General features: G+C 42.0%; 1 protein-coding gene across 1 annotated transcript in view; it reads left to right on the top strand.

The window, feature by feature from the left end:
* The window catches only part of ephb6 (eph receptor B6), a 42,809-nt gene extending 25,999 nt beyond the window's left edge, over window positions 1–16,810 (top strand). The window contains exons 6-19 of the mRNA XM_086311501.1: window positions 5,497–5,652; window positions 6,055–6,326; window positions 6,679–6,760; window positions 7,487–7,611; window positions 9,029–9,191; window positions 10,773–10,887; window positions 10,974–11,029; window positions 11,280–11,396; window positions 11,490–11,737; window positions 11,830–12,048; window positions 12,139–12,288; window positions 13,365–13,549; window positions 13,661–13,819; window positions 15,323–16,810. Of these exons, the coding sequence (XP_086167627.1) occupies window positions 5,497–5,652; window positions 6,055–6,326; window positions 6,679–6,760; window positions 7,487–7,611; window positions 9,029–9,191; window positions 10,773–10,887; window positions 10,974–11,029; window positions 11,280–11,396; window positions 11,490–11,737; window positions 11,830–12,048; window positions 12,139–12,288; window positions 13,365–13,549; window positions 13,661–13,819; window positions 15,323–15,428 (2,153 nt within the window). The 3' untranslated portion in view covers window positions 15,429–16,810. The remainder of the gene's footprint in view (window positions 1–5,496; window positions 5,653–6,054; window positions 6,327–6,678; window positions 6,761–7,486; window positions 7,612–9,028; window positions 9,192–10,772; window positions 10,888–10,973; window positions 11,030–11,279; window positions 11,397–11,489; window positions 11,738–11,829; window positions 12,049–12,138; window positions 12,289–13,364; window positions 13,550–13,660; window positions 13,820–15,322) is intronic.
* Window positions 16,811–18,142: the final 1,332 nt, after the last annotated feature.

The following is an 18,142-nucleotide window of genomic DNA, read 5'->3' as shown; positions in this document are numbered from 1 at the left end:
CTACATACCAACGTACAATGTTAACATCAAATTACTCAGCTCGTGGCTTTCTTATTTCTGCTTGTGTTTATCTCTTTATCTCTTTAGAAAATAAATGCAGTTTTCAGTCATCCTTCTTGCCTAATCTCGTTCTCTTTCCATGCAGCCTTTGTCAAATTAATCCCTATCCCCATACGCCCGCCCATCCGTCTATCAGTAAATACATACACGCTTGCATGTAAACATCAATGCACTGTGGCAATAGCACACGAATAACACACCCGGTCGTGTTTGTTGTGAGTTAGTTTCATAAATGATGCCACAAACTGACCTTATGACCTTAATCTCATCCCTGACTGCTTTCAGAGCGGTTTGCTGTTTTAAAATGACCCGCAAATTAAGAAAAACATGACATATAAAAGTTGGCTCCTGTTTATATGCAGTACCTTCACACACTGCCCTCTTCCCATCACTCCTTTTCATTTCATTGCCCTTCATTTAGTAATCCACTGGATTATGATAAAAACATGGCAGGGATTTTTGAAGCAAGACTTAAAGGTATTATATATTTAAAAATAAGACCTCAGTTTTTTCTTTGTGTAAAGTTAGGGTGAAGCTGTAAGCACATCGGTATTCACATTTTCAGCTCGTCTATTGTTTGTTTGCGAACGGTCCCTTTTCAAAATGCTAATTGCTTATTTCCATCTATCAAAAGCACAAAGTTTTAACTGTACTTAAGCAGAAAATCCTTACCTTTGGTTCGAAAAGATGAAAAACAAATAAATTATCAAAGTGTGTGTAGTCGGAGATTAATTTTCTGACGCTTAATCGTGTCATCTTTTCAGTTTTCAGTCACCTCAACAAACGAGCGATATTTATATCTGTCATTGCCAGAGACGCTCGTTTGTTTTGTTGGCAGGGCTCGCTGGGACTTTGCTGTGTGCACTTTTGCACACTTGTAATGTAAAGGCATCTGTGACTGAGCTTATAATGGTGGTACGCTTTCTGTTTTATTGCTGGGTGGGTGACTGAGAGAGGGATGCAGATCAAGCAAGAGGGCAGAGGGCTCTGCACGTTCATTGGCTGCTCAAATCGGGCGGATGCGGGAGAGGAGGGGGAGGGGAAGGAGGAGGAGGAGGGGGTTGAGGGAGCTCATAACGCTGGTGATGAGAGGCTTTGTAGCAAAGTCATGTTTCATGTCAGTGCTGTAGGAGAACACGTCTGCTAATGTGCATCTGGGACATAAAAGATGGAGGAAGTTATATTCCTCTCTATTCCTCTGTTGTCGCCCTCCTGCTGCTTTCCACTTTCAATTTCCTCATTGTCACCCATCATCTCAGGCTTATATACATAATTCTGCTGTTCATCCTACAGCTGTCTCAGTCCATCCGTCTCCATGTTCACTTCTTCCCCAGTTTGGTTTCTCTCTTTGTTGTCTTCGCATTATTTTAGTCCCCCTTCCTTTTTCTCACTTCACACCTGTTTGAAAGCAAGGTGCGCTCTCAGAGACAAGTGAGAACACAGGAAGCCTTTTATCTGTTTATTCTCCACTTTTTTTTTCCACTTTGTGCCTTCTTATCTTCCCCTCCCACACTGCTGCACCAGCGCCAAGCATGCATAAATGCATCCGTGCGCTCTTTTAGCACGTCAAGTTTAAGACATGCTACGCATTCTTGACAAGGTTATATAAGCGAGGTCAGGGGTTTGCTCCCACTGATGCCCTCGCTCTCATTCTCCAACTCCGAGGGTACTGTAAGGCTCCAAAAACATATGAAACTGCTGGGTCATGTTTTTTTGTTTTTAGTGTGCCATTTGCACTCAACAATACAAGAGGTTGTCTGTCTGAGGATACGCACATACTCTACATTTAGCTTTCAGACAAAGGGAGCACATTTTGAACGATGCAACCTTTAGCCGACACTCCTTTAATGGCACTCACATGCCCACACACACTCGCAGTGTAAAAATGGCAGCAGACCAACCTGGAGGCTGTGGACTCAAAATCCTCATAAGTACGAGCACTCGAGGCTCAGGCTGGCAGCAGCATGAAGTCATGTGTCAGTCACCTTGACCTCAGCGGTCAGTTGACATTAACAACTGGCAGATTTCACAGATTTTTCTGTCATATAACACAGCCTGCAGGTTCAAATGGTATTTGTTTGTGTGCGTGCGTGCGTGTTAGTGTGCGTATGAGAGAGAAAGAGCGAGAGAAATAATCAATTTATGCTTGAATGTGACTTGATTTGACAGTTCCAATGGATTATGAATTCCAGCACATGATTCCTGAATACATATGAGGACAGTAGGCCTTTTTATTAAAAAAAGGCCAATAAAATGTTTTAATAGGGAAATATTTGCCTAGGAATGAAGTGGTCCTGTTACGGTAATGTGCTAAAGTCTTGAGAAAACCCTTGTTTCTTTATTTTTTGCTTGGAGAATGAGGAATGCGTGCAGCGAATTATTGAAATGTGTCCAAACATACACGGAAATTTGTTATATAAGGGAACAAGAGAGCTTGTACAGTTCTAACAAATAAGCATTGAAAGTTAATAATTGGTATGACCACACAGCCTAAACTCTCTTAGGAAAGTTTTCAGGAATCGTTCTCCGGGCTTCATGAAGGACATTCAAAGCTCTTCTTTGGATGTTGGCTGCCTTTTTGTTCTGGTCTCTGTCAAGATGATCTCACAGTGCTTCAATAATGTTAAGGTCAATGTAGAGGCCAATCCACGACTAATAGCATTACATTGTGTATTTTTCTATCCAGGTATGCTTTTACTGCACAGTGCTAGTTTGTTTGGGATCATTGTCATTGCCAATGAAACACTTACTAGGTCATTTTTACATGGTGTATCATATTTTTCTGTGTTCATAATTCTGTCAATTTTGACCATGACAGAGCCTCCACCTCGTTTTAGAGATGGCTGCAGACACTGGTTGTTGTACCTGTCTCTATTCTATGTTGATAATTTGAACCAAAAATCACAAATTTTGATTCATCACTCCATAAGACCTGTTAGCACTGATCTTAATTTCAGTTCTTGTGCAATTAGGCCTTAACACCCACCCCTTTACTGAGACCATTTTTGTTCTATTCTTCAATTTGTTTCTATCGCAGGGGTCAGATTCATCTCTCAGATCCTGTGTCAGCTCTTCATTATGTATTTATTGAGGACTTTCAGCTACTGTTTATCTGCTGTAGATAGTTTTTTAGACCTGTCACTTCTCACTTTGTCATTTATTTTTCCAGTTTACTCAAAAGTTTTGAGGACACATCGCACACATTGCAGCTCTACTTTATTTAATCCAACAAATTGTGCTTTCATTGCCATTTTTAAAGATTCGTCTAAAGAAACAGGAAAAGGATTATGCTTTTGTGACAGGCCAGGATGAGCAAATTGCCTAACGATACAATTTAAAATAGATTCTTTGTGAAATTATCTCTTATGTGTAGACACAACACTGGTCAATCCCTTGACTTTGGTGCCTTTTTGTACTTGATTCATAGGTCGGTGTTAAGTGGCTTAATAAGCAAAAAAATATTCCTCTAAAAATGACTTGGTATGTACAAGGACTGGAGTGAAAAAAAACAACCAGCGTGCAAAGAAAAACCTTGAAAGAGAACTAATGCTCAAGATAACTTTACAGAAATTACAGGAAAATCTGGCTCGTTTTTAAGAAAATATAAAGAAATTAGGAGTGGCTCATTATATAAGGCACCGTACTGTAGAAGGATTGTTTAGTACTTAATAAATATCTTTACACAGTTCTGCCGCAACTTTAGAATCACAATCCTAATATTGTGTTGGCCTCCCTCGTGCTGCTGAAATAGCTCTGATCCATCGAGGCGTGGGCTTCACGAGACTTCTGAAGGTGTCGTGTGGTATCAGGCACCAGACGTTAGCATCAGATCCTTGAAGTTCGGTAGGGTGAAAGTGAATCTGTCACACTGATACAGGCTACACAGCACCTTGAACTCCTTTACATATTCCTCAAATACTGGGTGCATTACTCTGCTGAAAGAGACCACCGTCGTCAGACAAAAACTGCTGCCATGAAGGGATTACAGAGGTTATTGTTAGGTAGGTCAAGAACGATCTTCCACGCTTGAGTTGCGATATTAACTCAGACAAGTTAGACAAGTTAAAAAACTTTAAAGGAGTGTTTTAACACTTAGGGAAAATATTTTCTACTCTTACTTGCTAGAAGGGCTGACACCACTCTCTCTGCTGCTCTTTGTACGATAAATACAAATCATATAAGCAGTCGGTTAGGCCAGGTTAGCATAAATACTGCAAAAGGAGAATAAAAACATCCAATTCTGTCCAAAGTGAGACAAATCTGCCCTACAGCAGCCTTACAGCTCACAAATCAACACACTCAAACTCCTAATTATGGTGTGTATAAATATTTATCATTAATTGCTTTTACCACATGAGACTGTGGCTAAACCGTCTCCTCCTGTTTACAGTCTTTATGCTGAAGTAAACGAACGCTTCTGTAAGTAATATCATCATATTGCTTATTGTCCAGGAGGAGAGTGGTGCAGATGAGGTAAATAAGTCAACCTCCACCTTCAAAACGCTCACTATGACCTTTCGTGTGTGTCTTTGTGTGTGTGTATGTGACTGTCGGTTTGCTGGCCACTTCCTCTATAAACAAAAGTTAATGATAGTTCCGGGTTAAGCCAACAACAAACAAGAGACCGCTGCCTTTCAGATGAACTTTTGAACCAATGGGAACCACAAGCCAAGCTGAAATTGATGCTTAACCCCAAACCAGTTACTGCAGTTTGATTTTGTTCTGGACAAAATGAGGGGAGCAATAAAAAGGGATTAAGTAAGAGGGTTTTTTTGTTTGTTTTTTTGATATTCGTGACTTCTGAGCTGCACATAATACAGATCGCAAAGACCTTACATAAAACAAAATCTGAATTGTCTGAATAATGCCAGATGTTCAATTTAAACTACGTCGCACATGATGTACACGTGCACTTTCAGTGAACCTGTGAGTATTAGCTGCACCTTGCAATCAGAGTTGACAAAGCAATCTTAACCGAAGGTCCGCTTGCTGAGGTCTTCCCAAGTTTTCGCTTTGAATGTCATGCAGATTACTTTCCATTATCTACTTCAACAGTGCACTGACAACTGAGCTTTGAGAAAGACGGTGTGATATCACTGAAAGGTCCAGAAGAAGCTAGTCTGAGCGCAAAAGATATTTGGTCAGCTGAACTTTTATTAATGTATTTCAGCGACAAATCCAAGTGCTGGCTATTCTTAACTGGCTTGAATGTTATCAGTGTGTTATTTTCTGACCATATAAAAAAAAAAATAGTGGTATGTGCATCTGAGCCCAAATTTAAGCTTGTTTCTTTAACAGCAGCTGCAGCATTTCATAGTTTAAACCTGCAAACTCATAGCAGTGAACACCGCTAATGGAGCAGTGATCACTTTATTTATATAACCGCAAGCTGTTAATAAAACACAACCTCTCTTCTGTCTTCATGTCTCCTTACAGCCTGTCCTGTGGGCTACTTTAAGTCTATTTCAGGCTCTATTCCCTGCACTGTGTGCCCATCCAACAGCCGAACCAGCCATGAGGGATCGAGTGTGTGTGAATGTCGCAGCGGCTTTTACCGGGCCGCCAGCGATGCCAACTCTTCTGCCTGCACAAGTGAGCTTTGTCTGTTTGTTTGTTTACGCCTGGCTCCTCTGCGAGGCGTTCAAGGGGCCTCATTGGAGTCATTTGTCATTTGCTCAGACTGTGAGAACCGAGATACACAGTCAATGGAACAAAATCCTTTTGCTTTTAAAGACTATTTTAATCTTTAAATTGCACCAACAGAAAAACCTGTTAAGAATGAAACTTTCCTACGCTCGTTCATACGAAATTGCCTCACCATCAAACTATTTTATAAAGTTCTTTCCATTACTTTTCATTGCATAAATGTCTTTGCCAGCCTGCAGGTTCTTTCATATCTTAAACATTTTACCAGATGCTTCCATCTTAGAGTCCACCGCTTGCATTATGTATGTCAAACTCCTCCCATTCTCCCCATCTCTGCTTTCTCCGCAGCTCCTCCGTCTGCTCCTGTCTCTCTGACCTGGGAGTATGAGAGCGGCGATGGTGGGGTTTCCTTGAGGTGGCGCCCTCCGGTGGACATGGGAGGCCGAAGTGAGGTGTGGTACGGGGTGGTGTGTCGCATCTGTCCGTCACCGACCTTCACCAACTCGGCTTTGTGCTCTTGGTGTGGGGAGGGCGTCACCTTCAGCCCCTCCCAGACCAACCTGAAACAAACCAAGGTCACCCTCAACAACCTGCTGACCAGGGTCACGTATCTCATACAGGTGCTGTGGAAAAACGGAAGATTCTTCCTTGTCTTATCTCACTCAAAGTTTGAAGCACTTCCTGGACCCACAGATGAGATGAATCCACTGTGCTCTATTATTTTATTATAAGTGCCGCATCAGTAAATACACACCAACATTTAATATTTAGTTCGGCATACCTTGACTAAAGCATCGCTTATTCCTTATTCATAATGGACAGATATTTCCCCATTTCCTGGCGTTTGTTGACCTGTCATAGTGGACGCTGCACGTGTCTGTCTTTGTTTCTCAAACGTTGAAGCGTGTCATAAATATAAATGGGGAGAAAAAGGCTTTGAAATTCACATCTGTGTGTTCTTGGTATTGACAGGTGCAAGCCATGAATGAAGTGTCAGCTTTGAGTCCTTTCCCAGTTCGATACTCAAGCATCAATTTCACTACGAGCCAGTCAGGTGAGAACAGGACGGAGACGATGAAAAAGATGAGATGAAAGAGGAAGAGACGCTCTGATGATGACGTTTGCGTAGATTGTGTGTGTGTGTGTGTGTGTGTGTGTGTGTGTGTGTGTGTGTGTGTGTGTGTGTGTGTGTGTGTGTGTGTGTGTGTGTGTGTCAGTTTTCTCTCCCCCTCCTCCTCCCCTCTCTTTCGGTCTCTTTGCTCCATGTTTTCTGCTCCTGCTCTCTGAACGGGAGGTTGCTCGAGGTTACAAAATCCTGTCAGATCCCATTATGGTCACTGTGGAGGAAGAAAGGGACAAATGAGAGATGGGAAGACAAAGAGACGGAGAGAAAGAAAGATGAAAGCAGATGAGTGGGCAAAGGAGAGGAGAATGGGGCATTGTGCACACCAAGTACACCATTATACAATTTTCCATGAAACCGATCAAGACTGGCTCGGAGGTTCAATGAGCTCACATTATCTAAAATCTTCCTGTGAGTGCTCTCAGAGCTTATTGATCAAATGAATGGAATGCCAGAAAGTTCCCTTTAACTGCTCCCAGCTCACTGAGTGAAACTAGATCCTGACTGGTGCACCATAAAAACTCCTACTTCACTTTTACGCTCAACTGAATTCTGTCTACATGTTTTGTAACACTGCCCTCATGTGGGCACTGTCACTTGTGAACTAACAGCTCTCCTGTTTTAACGTGCTCAAGTATCGTCTCTTGTCACCCACAGTTCCCAGTACCGTTCCTATGATGCACCAGCTGAGCCGGGCCCCGGACTCCATCACTCTGTCGTGGCCTCAGCCAGACAGGCCTAATGGAGACATCCTGGAGTATCAGCTCAGATACTATGACAAGGTATGTTCAGTGAAGTCACACATACCGGCAGAAGGTTTCAGCATTCGTTTTTCAGTTTGATAGCAGCTGGTTGTGAGGGGACGTCACAACCTCTCTTACAAAACCAAGTTATTTGGTTACGAAATGGTTGTGATGAGACAGATGCAGTATCAACTCTATGGACTGGTTTTGCCATAAACATGTTTTTAACACAAATATCTAATCAGCCAATTACGTGAAGCTCAGCACGTTTAGGTATGTAGACGTGGTCAAGATAACCAGCTGAAATTCAAACTGAGCATCAGGATGAGGAAGAAAGGTGAATTCAGTGACTTTGAACGTGGCATGGTTTTTAGAAATTAAAGAGAGTGGTTCAAAAAAGGGCAGCACGGTGGCACGGTGGTTGGCACCGTTGCCGCACAGCAAGAAGGTCCTGAGTTCAATTCCACCATCAGGCCGGGGTCTTTCTGTGTGGAGTTTGCATGTTCTCCTCATGTTTGCGTGGGTTCCCTCCGGGTACTCCGGCTTCCTCCCACCGTCCAAAGACATGCAACTTGTGGGGATAGGTTCATTGGATAATCCAAATTGTCACTAGGTGTGAATGTGCGAATGAATGTGAGTGCGAATGGTTGTCTGTCCCTGTGTGTTAGCCCTGCGACAGACTGGTGACCTGTCCAGGGTGTACCCTGCCTCTCGCCCTATGACAGCTGGGATAGGCTCCAGCGCCCCCCGCGACCCTGAAAAGGATAAGCGGAAGCGAATGGATGGATGGATGGTTCAAAAAAGAGAAAAGATCAGGTTTTCTGGGTGAAAATGTCTTGCTGATCCCAGAAGTCAAAGGAGAATAGTCAAACTCCTTGATGCTGATTGGAAAGTAACATCATCCCAAATAACCACCTGTTGCAGCCTTGGTATGCAGAGAGCATCTCTGAATACACATCAAATCTGTAGCAGAAGACCATCTTGTACTGGATGGTGAGCTTTTATGGGCCTCTTGACTTTCACCGTGACTACAAGCATCTCTCTACCTACCCGACGTGTGGTGTATTCTTTATTAGTGAGCTGGCCTGTTTTCACAGCAGTGAGCATGATCTTGCTGTTTTGACTGCAGCCTGTCTTACTCTTCCAGTATTACCAGAATTATTTAGATTTCTTTGTTTAACTGACAAAATTATAATGTACAAAAATGTGCTAGAAACTACAAGAAGAACATTAACTCGTGTTCACAATGGCCAGCCTGCGCAGGCAACAAGATGTTTTATAATGGAACCATTTTTTCCACCATAACACAGTATGGCATTCAAACAACAAAACAACGGTGGTTTAAGTGTTCGCTGGGTAAATACACACAAAGGCATCCTTTACTGAACATACTGGCCGTGATTGTACACAAAACAAACTGAGCCCAAACAACAGACCCTTCCTCTCTGTTCGTCAGGGTTCAGACGTGGACAGCGCATTGACTGTGTACAGTGAGACTAACACAGTGACCGTCAAGTCTCTGATTCCCGGCTCCATCTACGCCTTCCAGATCAGAGCTCGAAATGAGCGAGGCTACGGGCCCTACAGCAACACCATCTACTTCACGACGCTGCCTCTAGGTAATGCACACAGTCATTAATTTTTGTATAGTTTAAGAAAAAAGTATATATTCTGTTATTGTAGGGTCTGTCCCTTACAATAGAAAGCATGTTGAGGCAACTGTTGTTGTGATTTGATGCTATATAAATACAACTGAATTGAACTGATTTGAAATGATTATAGAAAACTGTCAAAAGATCATATTGGCATAAGCATTAAAATAAATGCACATGCTGTTGTTTGAGTGTGGGTGTGCACAACTGTACTTAGTACAAAAACAAGCATTTACAAAGGAAAAACAGACAAAAGCTGGGGCAGCTTTCAATTACTGTAACTGCAGTTACATTCATCTCAGTGAAGTTGCATTACTATATGTAATACAAAGCTTAGCGGTTAATATAAGGCCTTACCATTCACATAAAAAATAGTAAGAGTAAGACCAGAGGAAGATGTCAGGATAGCATGATAAATTCAGGATAGCAGTTAGAGAAACTAGGGAACAAAGAATAAACTGTGAATCATTTTCAGTGCACTTTATTTTGCTCAATGTAAACTTCATCATGTAGAAATGAGAAGACTGTGTTGCAAACCAGAAGCACAAAACCAGCTATCAGCGACTAGATGTGATATAATTAGAAAAAGTGGACACACCAGGGTAGCAAAATTAAAGGTGATAATAATCAAAGACAGCGAGACAGGAGGGGAAAGAATCGAAGCGCAGGAGAGAAATGACTGCCAAAATAAAAGAGTAAGTTAGAAACCGGAGCTAAAGAGTGAGCAGACACAGGACGTTGAGACAGGAACTATTGAAGGAACACTTCTAAACTCTAAAACTGACTAAATTAAAACAAGAACTAAAGGCTCCAAAAATCCTCAAAAATAAAAAAGACATAACAAAACTCTGAACACCTGAAAAAGAAAGAATTCAACCTCAAAAACCCACAATTAGAACCGGGATGGTGCCACTAGAAGGGCCAAAGTTACACTATATGGATACATGTCCTGGGCCACCTACAGATTTCACCTGCAGCAGCTGCTTGGCCATGGAAACCCACACCGTGAACCAGTTTCTGTGTTGGTGTTAACGTCAGAGGTTTGAAACTCAGCAGTTATTGAATCAGCAGAAAGGTGCGTCTCAGTGACCTTGTGCTATAACTTAACATGGTCTGCCACTTCCTGCCCGAGCTGCTGTGGTTCCTGAGCGTATTCACTTCGCAATAATACAACTTACCGTTGATTGTGGAATAGCTAGGAGGAATAAGTTCCCACGCTCGACCTCAGTGGGGCATTTAGAATGACCTATGCTTTTACAGATGTTTCTAAAAACAGGCTGCATGGCTGCACCTGTGGGAATAGGATTGAAAACACCTGAATTCAAAAATTAAGAGGTTAAACACCTCGGTATGAACACAGCAAACATCTCTCTGTAGTTATTTTGTCATTTTTAATACTAAGAAAACATCTCTGCCTCAGTATTAACATCAATATCAAACTTTCAAATAGAACATATATCGCTGTAACTAAAGATAAAGTGGTCTGTATATCCAATAAAAGCACATCTGAACTTGATAGCTGAAGGTGTTTCATTTTCTCTCCCGCAGAGGAGCATTCACAGCAAATCCAGACCCGGCTTCCTCTGCTGGTGGGCTCAGTCATGGGTGGGGCCGCGTTTCTCCTTGTCGTGGCAGCCATTGTGGTTGTGGTGGTGTTTCGCAGGTTGGTTGTGGTATAAATGCCATAACAGATGAATGCATGTATGTTTTAATCTGGTATTTCAGTTTTTGACTGCTTTTACATGGCAGTAAGAGGAGGGAGAGTCCATACAGTGACCGACTCCAGAGGTACATCAGTAACAGAGGTGAGTGAAATATAATAAAATGAATTATTTATTTTGGGATTCATTGTTTTTTTACAGGAAAAAAATAAAGATGCTCTATATGTTTATTATTAAATGAATAATACAAAGAAATGCTATCTGTGTGTAAAGTAAAGCTCATCAGCTTTGCATTATAAAAGATCATTTTTACCTTGTTTTTGGGATTACATGTCTAAAGTAAAGGACTAAAAGTTCTGAATCAGTTTTTCAAAAGTAGATTTCTTGTTCCCAGGTGGAGTTAAGTATTACGTTGACCCATCCACTTATGAGGACCCTAGCGAGGCCGTCAAAGAATTTGCCCGTGAGATCGACCCAACTCACCTCAAGATCGAGGAGGTGATTGGTGCAGGTACGTTTCATGGTCTCCTTTCTTTTAAATCTTGCTGTTGTTACATGCTGGCAGCAGCACAGTGTAATCTCCTCCGTGTTTATTCCATTACAGCCCAATTTGGCGAGGTTTCTCGTGGTCGTTACCATCCGCTGGGTCGCAGGGAAGTGCTGGTAGCAGTGAAGACTCTGCGCTGGGGGGCATCAGACAGAGAGAAGGGGATGTTCCTCAGTGAAGCAGGAGTCCTGGGACAGTTTGACCACCCCAATGTCCTGAAACTAGAGGGTGTTATCACCCGTACCCCTCCAGAGAGGATCATCACTGAGTTCATGGAGAACGGGCCCCTGGATGCCTTCCTCAGGGTGAGAAAAACAACGCACTGTCAGGAATTCCTGCACATGTTACACCACACTGGAGACTTTTTTTTCTCCATCATGTCTCTTAATTTCTTCAGGAGAACGAAGGTCAGTTCAGTGTCCTCCAGCTTGTCGGGATGCTCAGGGGAGTTGGAGCAGGGATGCGTTACCTCTCTGAGAGAAACTTTGTTCACCGAGACCTGGCGGCCAGGAACGTGTTGGTCAACTCCAACCTGGTCTGTAAAGTATCTGATTTTGGCCTCTCCAGGCTTATGAGGGGCTTGGACCACAACATACCAACTTACACTGCCTCACTGGTAGGTTAGAAGGGAAGGAGCGCCTTTTAGCTTGGTTTCCATCATCACTGAGTGACCGTATATGTTTTTTGCTCTGTTTTCATCTATCAGGGCAGTAAGATTCCTGTGAGATGGACGGCACCTGAAGCATTTCAGCATCGCAAGTTCAGCTCAGCTAGTGATGTCTGGAGCTTTGGAATACTGATGTGGGAAGTTATGTCCTACGGAGAGCGTCCGTACTGGGACATGAGCAATCAAGAGGTGAGTATGAAGAAAAATGTTTCCTGAATTGTTAAAGAAGCAAATGTGCAAAACCCTTGGTATAGTGCACTTATCTTTATTATGGTGTAACAATATACAGTTAACTTGAATTACTGCTTTGCTGTTGTGTTCTTCCATTAACTTGTCAGGTGGCAATTTACATCTGAGTTTTTTAAAAGTCTTATAATACATAATTTAATAAAGTGTTCAAGAAATTACATATCAACAAAAGCAATTCAGTATTGGACTAAAGGGTGCCCTCTGCTCATGTTTTAAATATTAGACAGAAAAGTGTATTTAACATTATGATGTCAAAGTGAAGCTGACTTTTGACCTTTGGGATTTTCTTTTCATATTTTGCATATAAGTTCTTCAGATACATCCAAAAACGTGACATCAAAGTGATCTTGAACTTCATCTTCGAGTACAAACGGATATTTGCACCATAAATATTCCTTCCAGCTGTTCCTGAGCTATAGCATTCATATCATTCATAAGAATGAGGTGCTCATGAAGTCAATAAATGGGATCACAGTGATCTAATCAAGTCCTTCTTTAGCCCAAATTAAAGTTTCGCCAAGCTCATGGATTAGGCATTATTATCTGCCTTTCTCAGCCAATGTGAAGTTTTTAACAAAAAATCTCCTAAATTTTGCATTCAGTGCATCATGTAGCAATAAAGTACCAATAAAATCAAATCACTACCGACGCTGACAGATGCAGAAAATACTGTATCTGCAAAATAAAGATGAATTTGTGCTGTGTAAATCATATTTTAAATGCTTAAGCTGTTAAAACAGCCTTCATTATGTACAATATTTCAGTAATCTAGAGGAATAAACGTATTATTACACAAATGTGGCCCTCCAGTACTTAAATGTACTTTCCTCCCCCTCCTCCTGTTACACAACAGGCATATTTAAACGGTGACAAAATGCCAAACTGATGAAATTTGCATAATTTTCTCTTAGTCATTCTTGAAAGCTCTGAGAGATCTGTGACCTTTCATGGAGGCTAATTGCACAAGACTCCATCTGCCCTACTTCTGTCTGATGCCTTCCTCTTTGTGTCTGCAGGTGATGAAGGCAGTAGCAGATCAGTACCGTCTCCCGGCCCCCCACAACTGCCCCCCTGCCCTCCACTCTCTAATGCTTCAGTGCTGGCAGGCCGAGCGGGCAGACCGACCAGGTTTCGACTCAGTCCTGTCTTCTCTGGATCGACTCATCAGGCACCCTGCGTCCCTCAAAGCTGAGCCAACTCGGTGAGACGCCAGCTCCTGGCAAACGCACCTGCAAAGCATATCCGAGGCAGCAGGTGATGCACAATCTGCTGCAGTTATGGATTCTCGTGCTCTCATTTTTGACATTTACAGAAGCTGCTCCCAGCCGCTGCTCAGCCCCACTCCCACAGACTTATCGTCAGTGGTGACAGTCAGTGATTGGCTGAAAGCGCTGAGGATGGAGAGGTATCAGGATGAGTTTGATCGAGTGCACCTGGACACATTAGACAGCGTCAGCAAGCTTACGATGGAGTGAGTATGCATGGATAGTTACAAACGTAAAAATACAGAAAAATATATCAAACATTTTTAAAGCTGGCTTCTTGACTTAAGATTTAATTAGATCAGTCATTAATTTAATTTTAGCTATGTCATGAGTATTATCAAGCACACCAGCCACCTGGTATCCACTGAATCCTCAAGTCGAGTTGTCGCATAGTGGTAAAGAGCCCAGTGGGCCGACGCACTTTTAGACTGTGCCAGAAGCACTGGCAGCCTTTTTGTTCATTTTCATTACTGTATTTCCCTATCAAATCTCTTTATGCAACTGGACCCTCCCCAATCTTTGCTGTGCTCTTACACACCTTATTGAACAGAGTTTAGTGTGAAAGAAGAGCTGAAAAGGTGGCGCTGAAAGCTAAGAGAGACAAAGAAAGAGAAGCTAGAAATAGATACAGGAAATGTCAAATTGAGCAACATGTTAGCTGTCAGGGCAATTGCTGCTGCGCCGTCAACAGTAGTAATGTACCAGCAACAAGCAGTAATGAGCCTTCATAGACACAGGAGGCAGCTGTAGCACTAGCTGTGGAGAAGCTGTGCAGGCGGAGGGACACCAGTCCCAAAAACAGAGTGAGAGACAGACAGAGGGAAATGAAATTAGAATAATAAGAAAATAGAAGAAGGGAGAGAGAGAGAGACGCGATAGACCGACTGCAACAAAAGTGACAAGGCCGATTTTTTTTTGTGCATTTCAGTGCACAAAAACATTTCAGAGCAGCCCTGCATACTGGTGCTTGGTCAGGACCTGTAGGTGTCTCATTGCAACTCACTGAGCACTCCATTAGTGTTATGAAACAGACACCATAAGATAAAGGTGCTCTGATGGTGCAACTGATGAGGGACAAATAGCCGAGAGGATTTTGCAGTTTTTGTAGGTATCTGATAACCAAAACAAGTCACCATAAGATAAGGAAAGGAGAAACTTCTGCAACCTGCAGATTTAATTCTTTAAACAATCTTAGAATAGAATAGAGACAGAATGGTGGGCCAGTAGTTAGCACGAGGGTCCAAGAAGGTCCAAGAGGAACGAATGCATGAAGAACCCATGCTTGAGCTCCGATTTCAACCATCATCATAAAACTTTGTAGATTACACCTGTGTGCTTCGCACAGGTTTTTTGTTGATCTCAAAAGTTTTTCTTCCATCCATCCATCCATCCATCCATCCATCCATCTTCATCCGCTTTATCCGAGGCCGGGTCGCAGGGGCAGCAGCCTAAGCAAAAAGGATGGATGGATGGATGGATGGATGGATGGACTTTGGCAACAGTAGGATGGGAAAATTGATGCTGAATCATCCTGGTAAGGAAATTCCAGAAAGTTGTATTTTCAGTGGGAGAAAATGCAACGTCCAGGTGAACTGACTCAACTTTCTGGGATAATCCAAACTGTTAGAAAATTACCTTGGTAATTTTATGTTGCTCTTACACATTGATTTTGTCAAGATTTGAATATTGTTGTCTGAACTCTCTTTCAGAGACGTCCAGGATCTCGGCGTGAACCTGCTGGGACACCAGAGGAAGATCGTCAGTGCAGCCCAGCAGCTCAGGGCTCACCTGACACAGGGGCAGGTGGAGGTCTGAAACCTACCAGCAATACACCCTGTGCTGTGGATTTATGGGCTTCACATTCCTTTGCTTGTTGCGTCCAGTTTCGGCAACATTTTATTTGGATGGTGCACATTTTAACCGTAACAAAAAAGAGAGCGAGATAATCAGCTAACAGTGCCACTCTGTCTATTCTGATATACCTGACACTGCAACCAGAAGCAGTGAGAAAAGACTTTCTCAGCCAGTCATTCAAGACGACTAACAGAAGAGAGATACACTACAGGAGCTGCGGCCCAACTCAAAGTGAGGCTAGAAAGTTGCTGACAAGGAGGACTTTAAAGATTCCTCTATGTTTTTCCACTAGATTTCACTTTATTGTTGTCTGCCTTCTCCTCTCCTCCCCCCTCTGCAGTCCAATCTCTCCCTTCCTCCTCCTCTACTCACCTTGCCTGAAATGCTTCTGTTTCCTCTGTGCTCAATAAAACCGCAAAAGTATTTTTTGTTAAAGTATCTAGGGAGATCTCTCCTCACAAAGAATTGCGTGAAGACAATCAAAGCCTTTTTCTATTTTTTTTTTTTGAGTTATTTGTAAAGTTGTATCACTTCCTCTCCACTTTAAATGCCAAATGCTAAACAAACAGTGTTACCTAGCAGCTAATGAATCACCTAATGAGGTGTTACCGTTAGCTGTCAGAAAAATGTATAGGTTGTTCAGTGTTACAGCAAATACTATGAACCACCAGTCCAAAGTCGGTACTGCAGATCCTTAAAGTTATATAGCAATCACTGCCATAATATTGGGAAAATCAAACCTAAGCACGAAAAGGCTTTTAATAAATGTAAGCCATGTTTTGTTTTGTTTTTTTTAATCCGCCTTTAGAAGACATATCCAAGGTCTGAGAGCTGCCCTGTTTGTGCAACTCACTGTAGAGCCTCTCAGTGACAGCAGAGCTCACTTACTCTAAAACACTTAACAAACTTCACCTCAGCTGCAAACACGAGCTTCTGCCTGCGCTGGACACAGAAGCTAACAGCACCCACCTTTACAGTATGTCTGCATTTCACACTTCACCTCTTTTGTTTGATTGCTAGAGTAACGACACTGAGTCATTGGAGCATTGTGAATGTGTGAAATGAGCAAGATGGACAAAATCTGATCTGATTTACACTTGAAGGAAGGAAGCAAAATGCTTTGTAGGTAGCTGCCCGTATGTCTGTGTGCTGTATATGAAACTCTGTTATTGCGTACATGCTGTACATGATGTGTGTGAGTGAGTGTGTCTGTGTGTGCATGTGTGTGTGCGCGCGCGTGTGAGACAAGTGTGTCAGGCTACACACATTTATAGGTGTTTACTTGTATGAATGTTCACCACTGTTCCGTAATTGTGCAAATTTGTAAAATAAATATGATTTTATTTAAAGAAGGAGTCTCCTGCATTTTCTTTCTCATCCGTTCTGCTCTTATATAAAAATAATAATTATCTGGAAACAGTTGTGATATTAAATATGACTTGCAAAAAGAAAATAATGAATATAGTCATTTTCAGGAGGCAAATGAATGCTTCAGTTCAGAAGACGCAAGCATGACACCACCCACACATGCAAACACCACAAAGCATATGTTTTGAATCCTGAGACTAAACCATTGTTAATATACACTTTGGCAAGTCGTAAGTTTACATATGCTCATCATGGGCATTAATGTGTGTGAATGTGTGTGTGAATGGGTGGATGACAGGTTGTGTAAAGCGCTTTGGGGTCCTTAGGGACTAGAAAAGCGCTATACAAATACAGGCCATTTACCATTTAATGTCATGTAATTTAGTCATCGTGATCTTTAATAAACCCTGGGTCAAAAGGATACATATAGGTTCAAATATATACATACATTTACTTAAATCTAATACTCATTGGAAGATCCGAGGAACTCTGTGAAGATCTAAGGAGAGCTGTGAAAGTTTAGAGTTATTTCTAAACAACCGCAGATTACAAGATCGTCAAAAACAACCTATACGTTAGTACAAATTATTCAGCTGTGTCAACAATTTGCCAAGGTCTGGAAGGAGACATAAAGTGTCACCCTCAGATGAAAGGAAATTAGTTGGTATGCTCAGGATTAACCCACGAGCCACCGAGCCTCAAGCATGCCATGAACCAGGGATAGCTGGAACACCGGTGTCACAGTGGACAGCGATGCCGTGAACTCAGAGGGTGCCGACTAAGAAAGAAACCTGTTTCTAAAATCAGCACCTTAAAAATTGACTGAAACTTGCAGCTGGACAAAGGTTTTATGGTCAGACAAGACAAAGATTGAGCTGGCCGCAATGACAAGAGCCATGTTTGGAGAAGAAACAGTGAAGCATCGTGCTCTGGGACTGTTTTGCTTAACAATAGTAATTCTTGTTTAATTTTGACTGATGTGAATTTGACATGATGGCAGTAATAAAGAATGAGCAACACAAATTGCCCATATAACCAAGAAGAAAGAATATATGATAGATTTTTCTTGTTTAACATCATGTTTGGTGCAAAAGATGTGAGACAGAGGAAGAAAATCAGGTTGCAGCCACGGGGAAGGATAATGAAAGAAAGGTGCAAATTACTCATGAGTTCATGGACCATGGTTTTTGACCAAGAATAGTTTATAGAAACAAGTTATCTATCTGTCATGGTCAAACAATAGTGTCGGAAGATTGTGTAACAAAAGATAAACACAAGTGGCATGTCACGGTCATGGACAAAGCAAC

Source organism: Aulonocara sp. 'chitande type north' Nkhata Bay, linkage group LG11 (assembly GCF_057382095.1).
Source record: "Aulonocara sp. 'chitande type north' Nkhata Bay isolate Kocher_YH1m ecotype deep benthic linkage group LG11, A_spYH_male_GT1.1, whole genome shotgun sequence".
Lineage (NCBI taxonomy): Eukaryota > Metazoa > Chordata > Actinopteri > Cichliformes > Cichlidae > Aulonocara > Aulonocara sp. 'chitande type north' Nkhata Bay.
The sequence above is the reverse complement of the archived record's forward strand: the minus strand, read 5'-3'. Positions and strand labels throughout refer to the sequence as shown.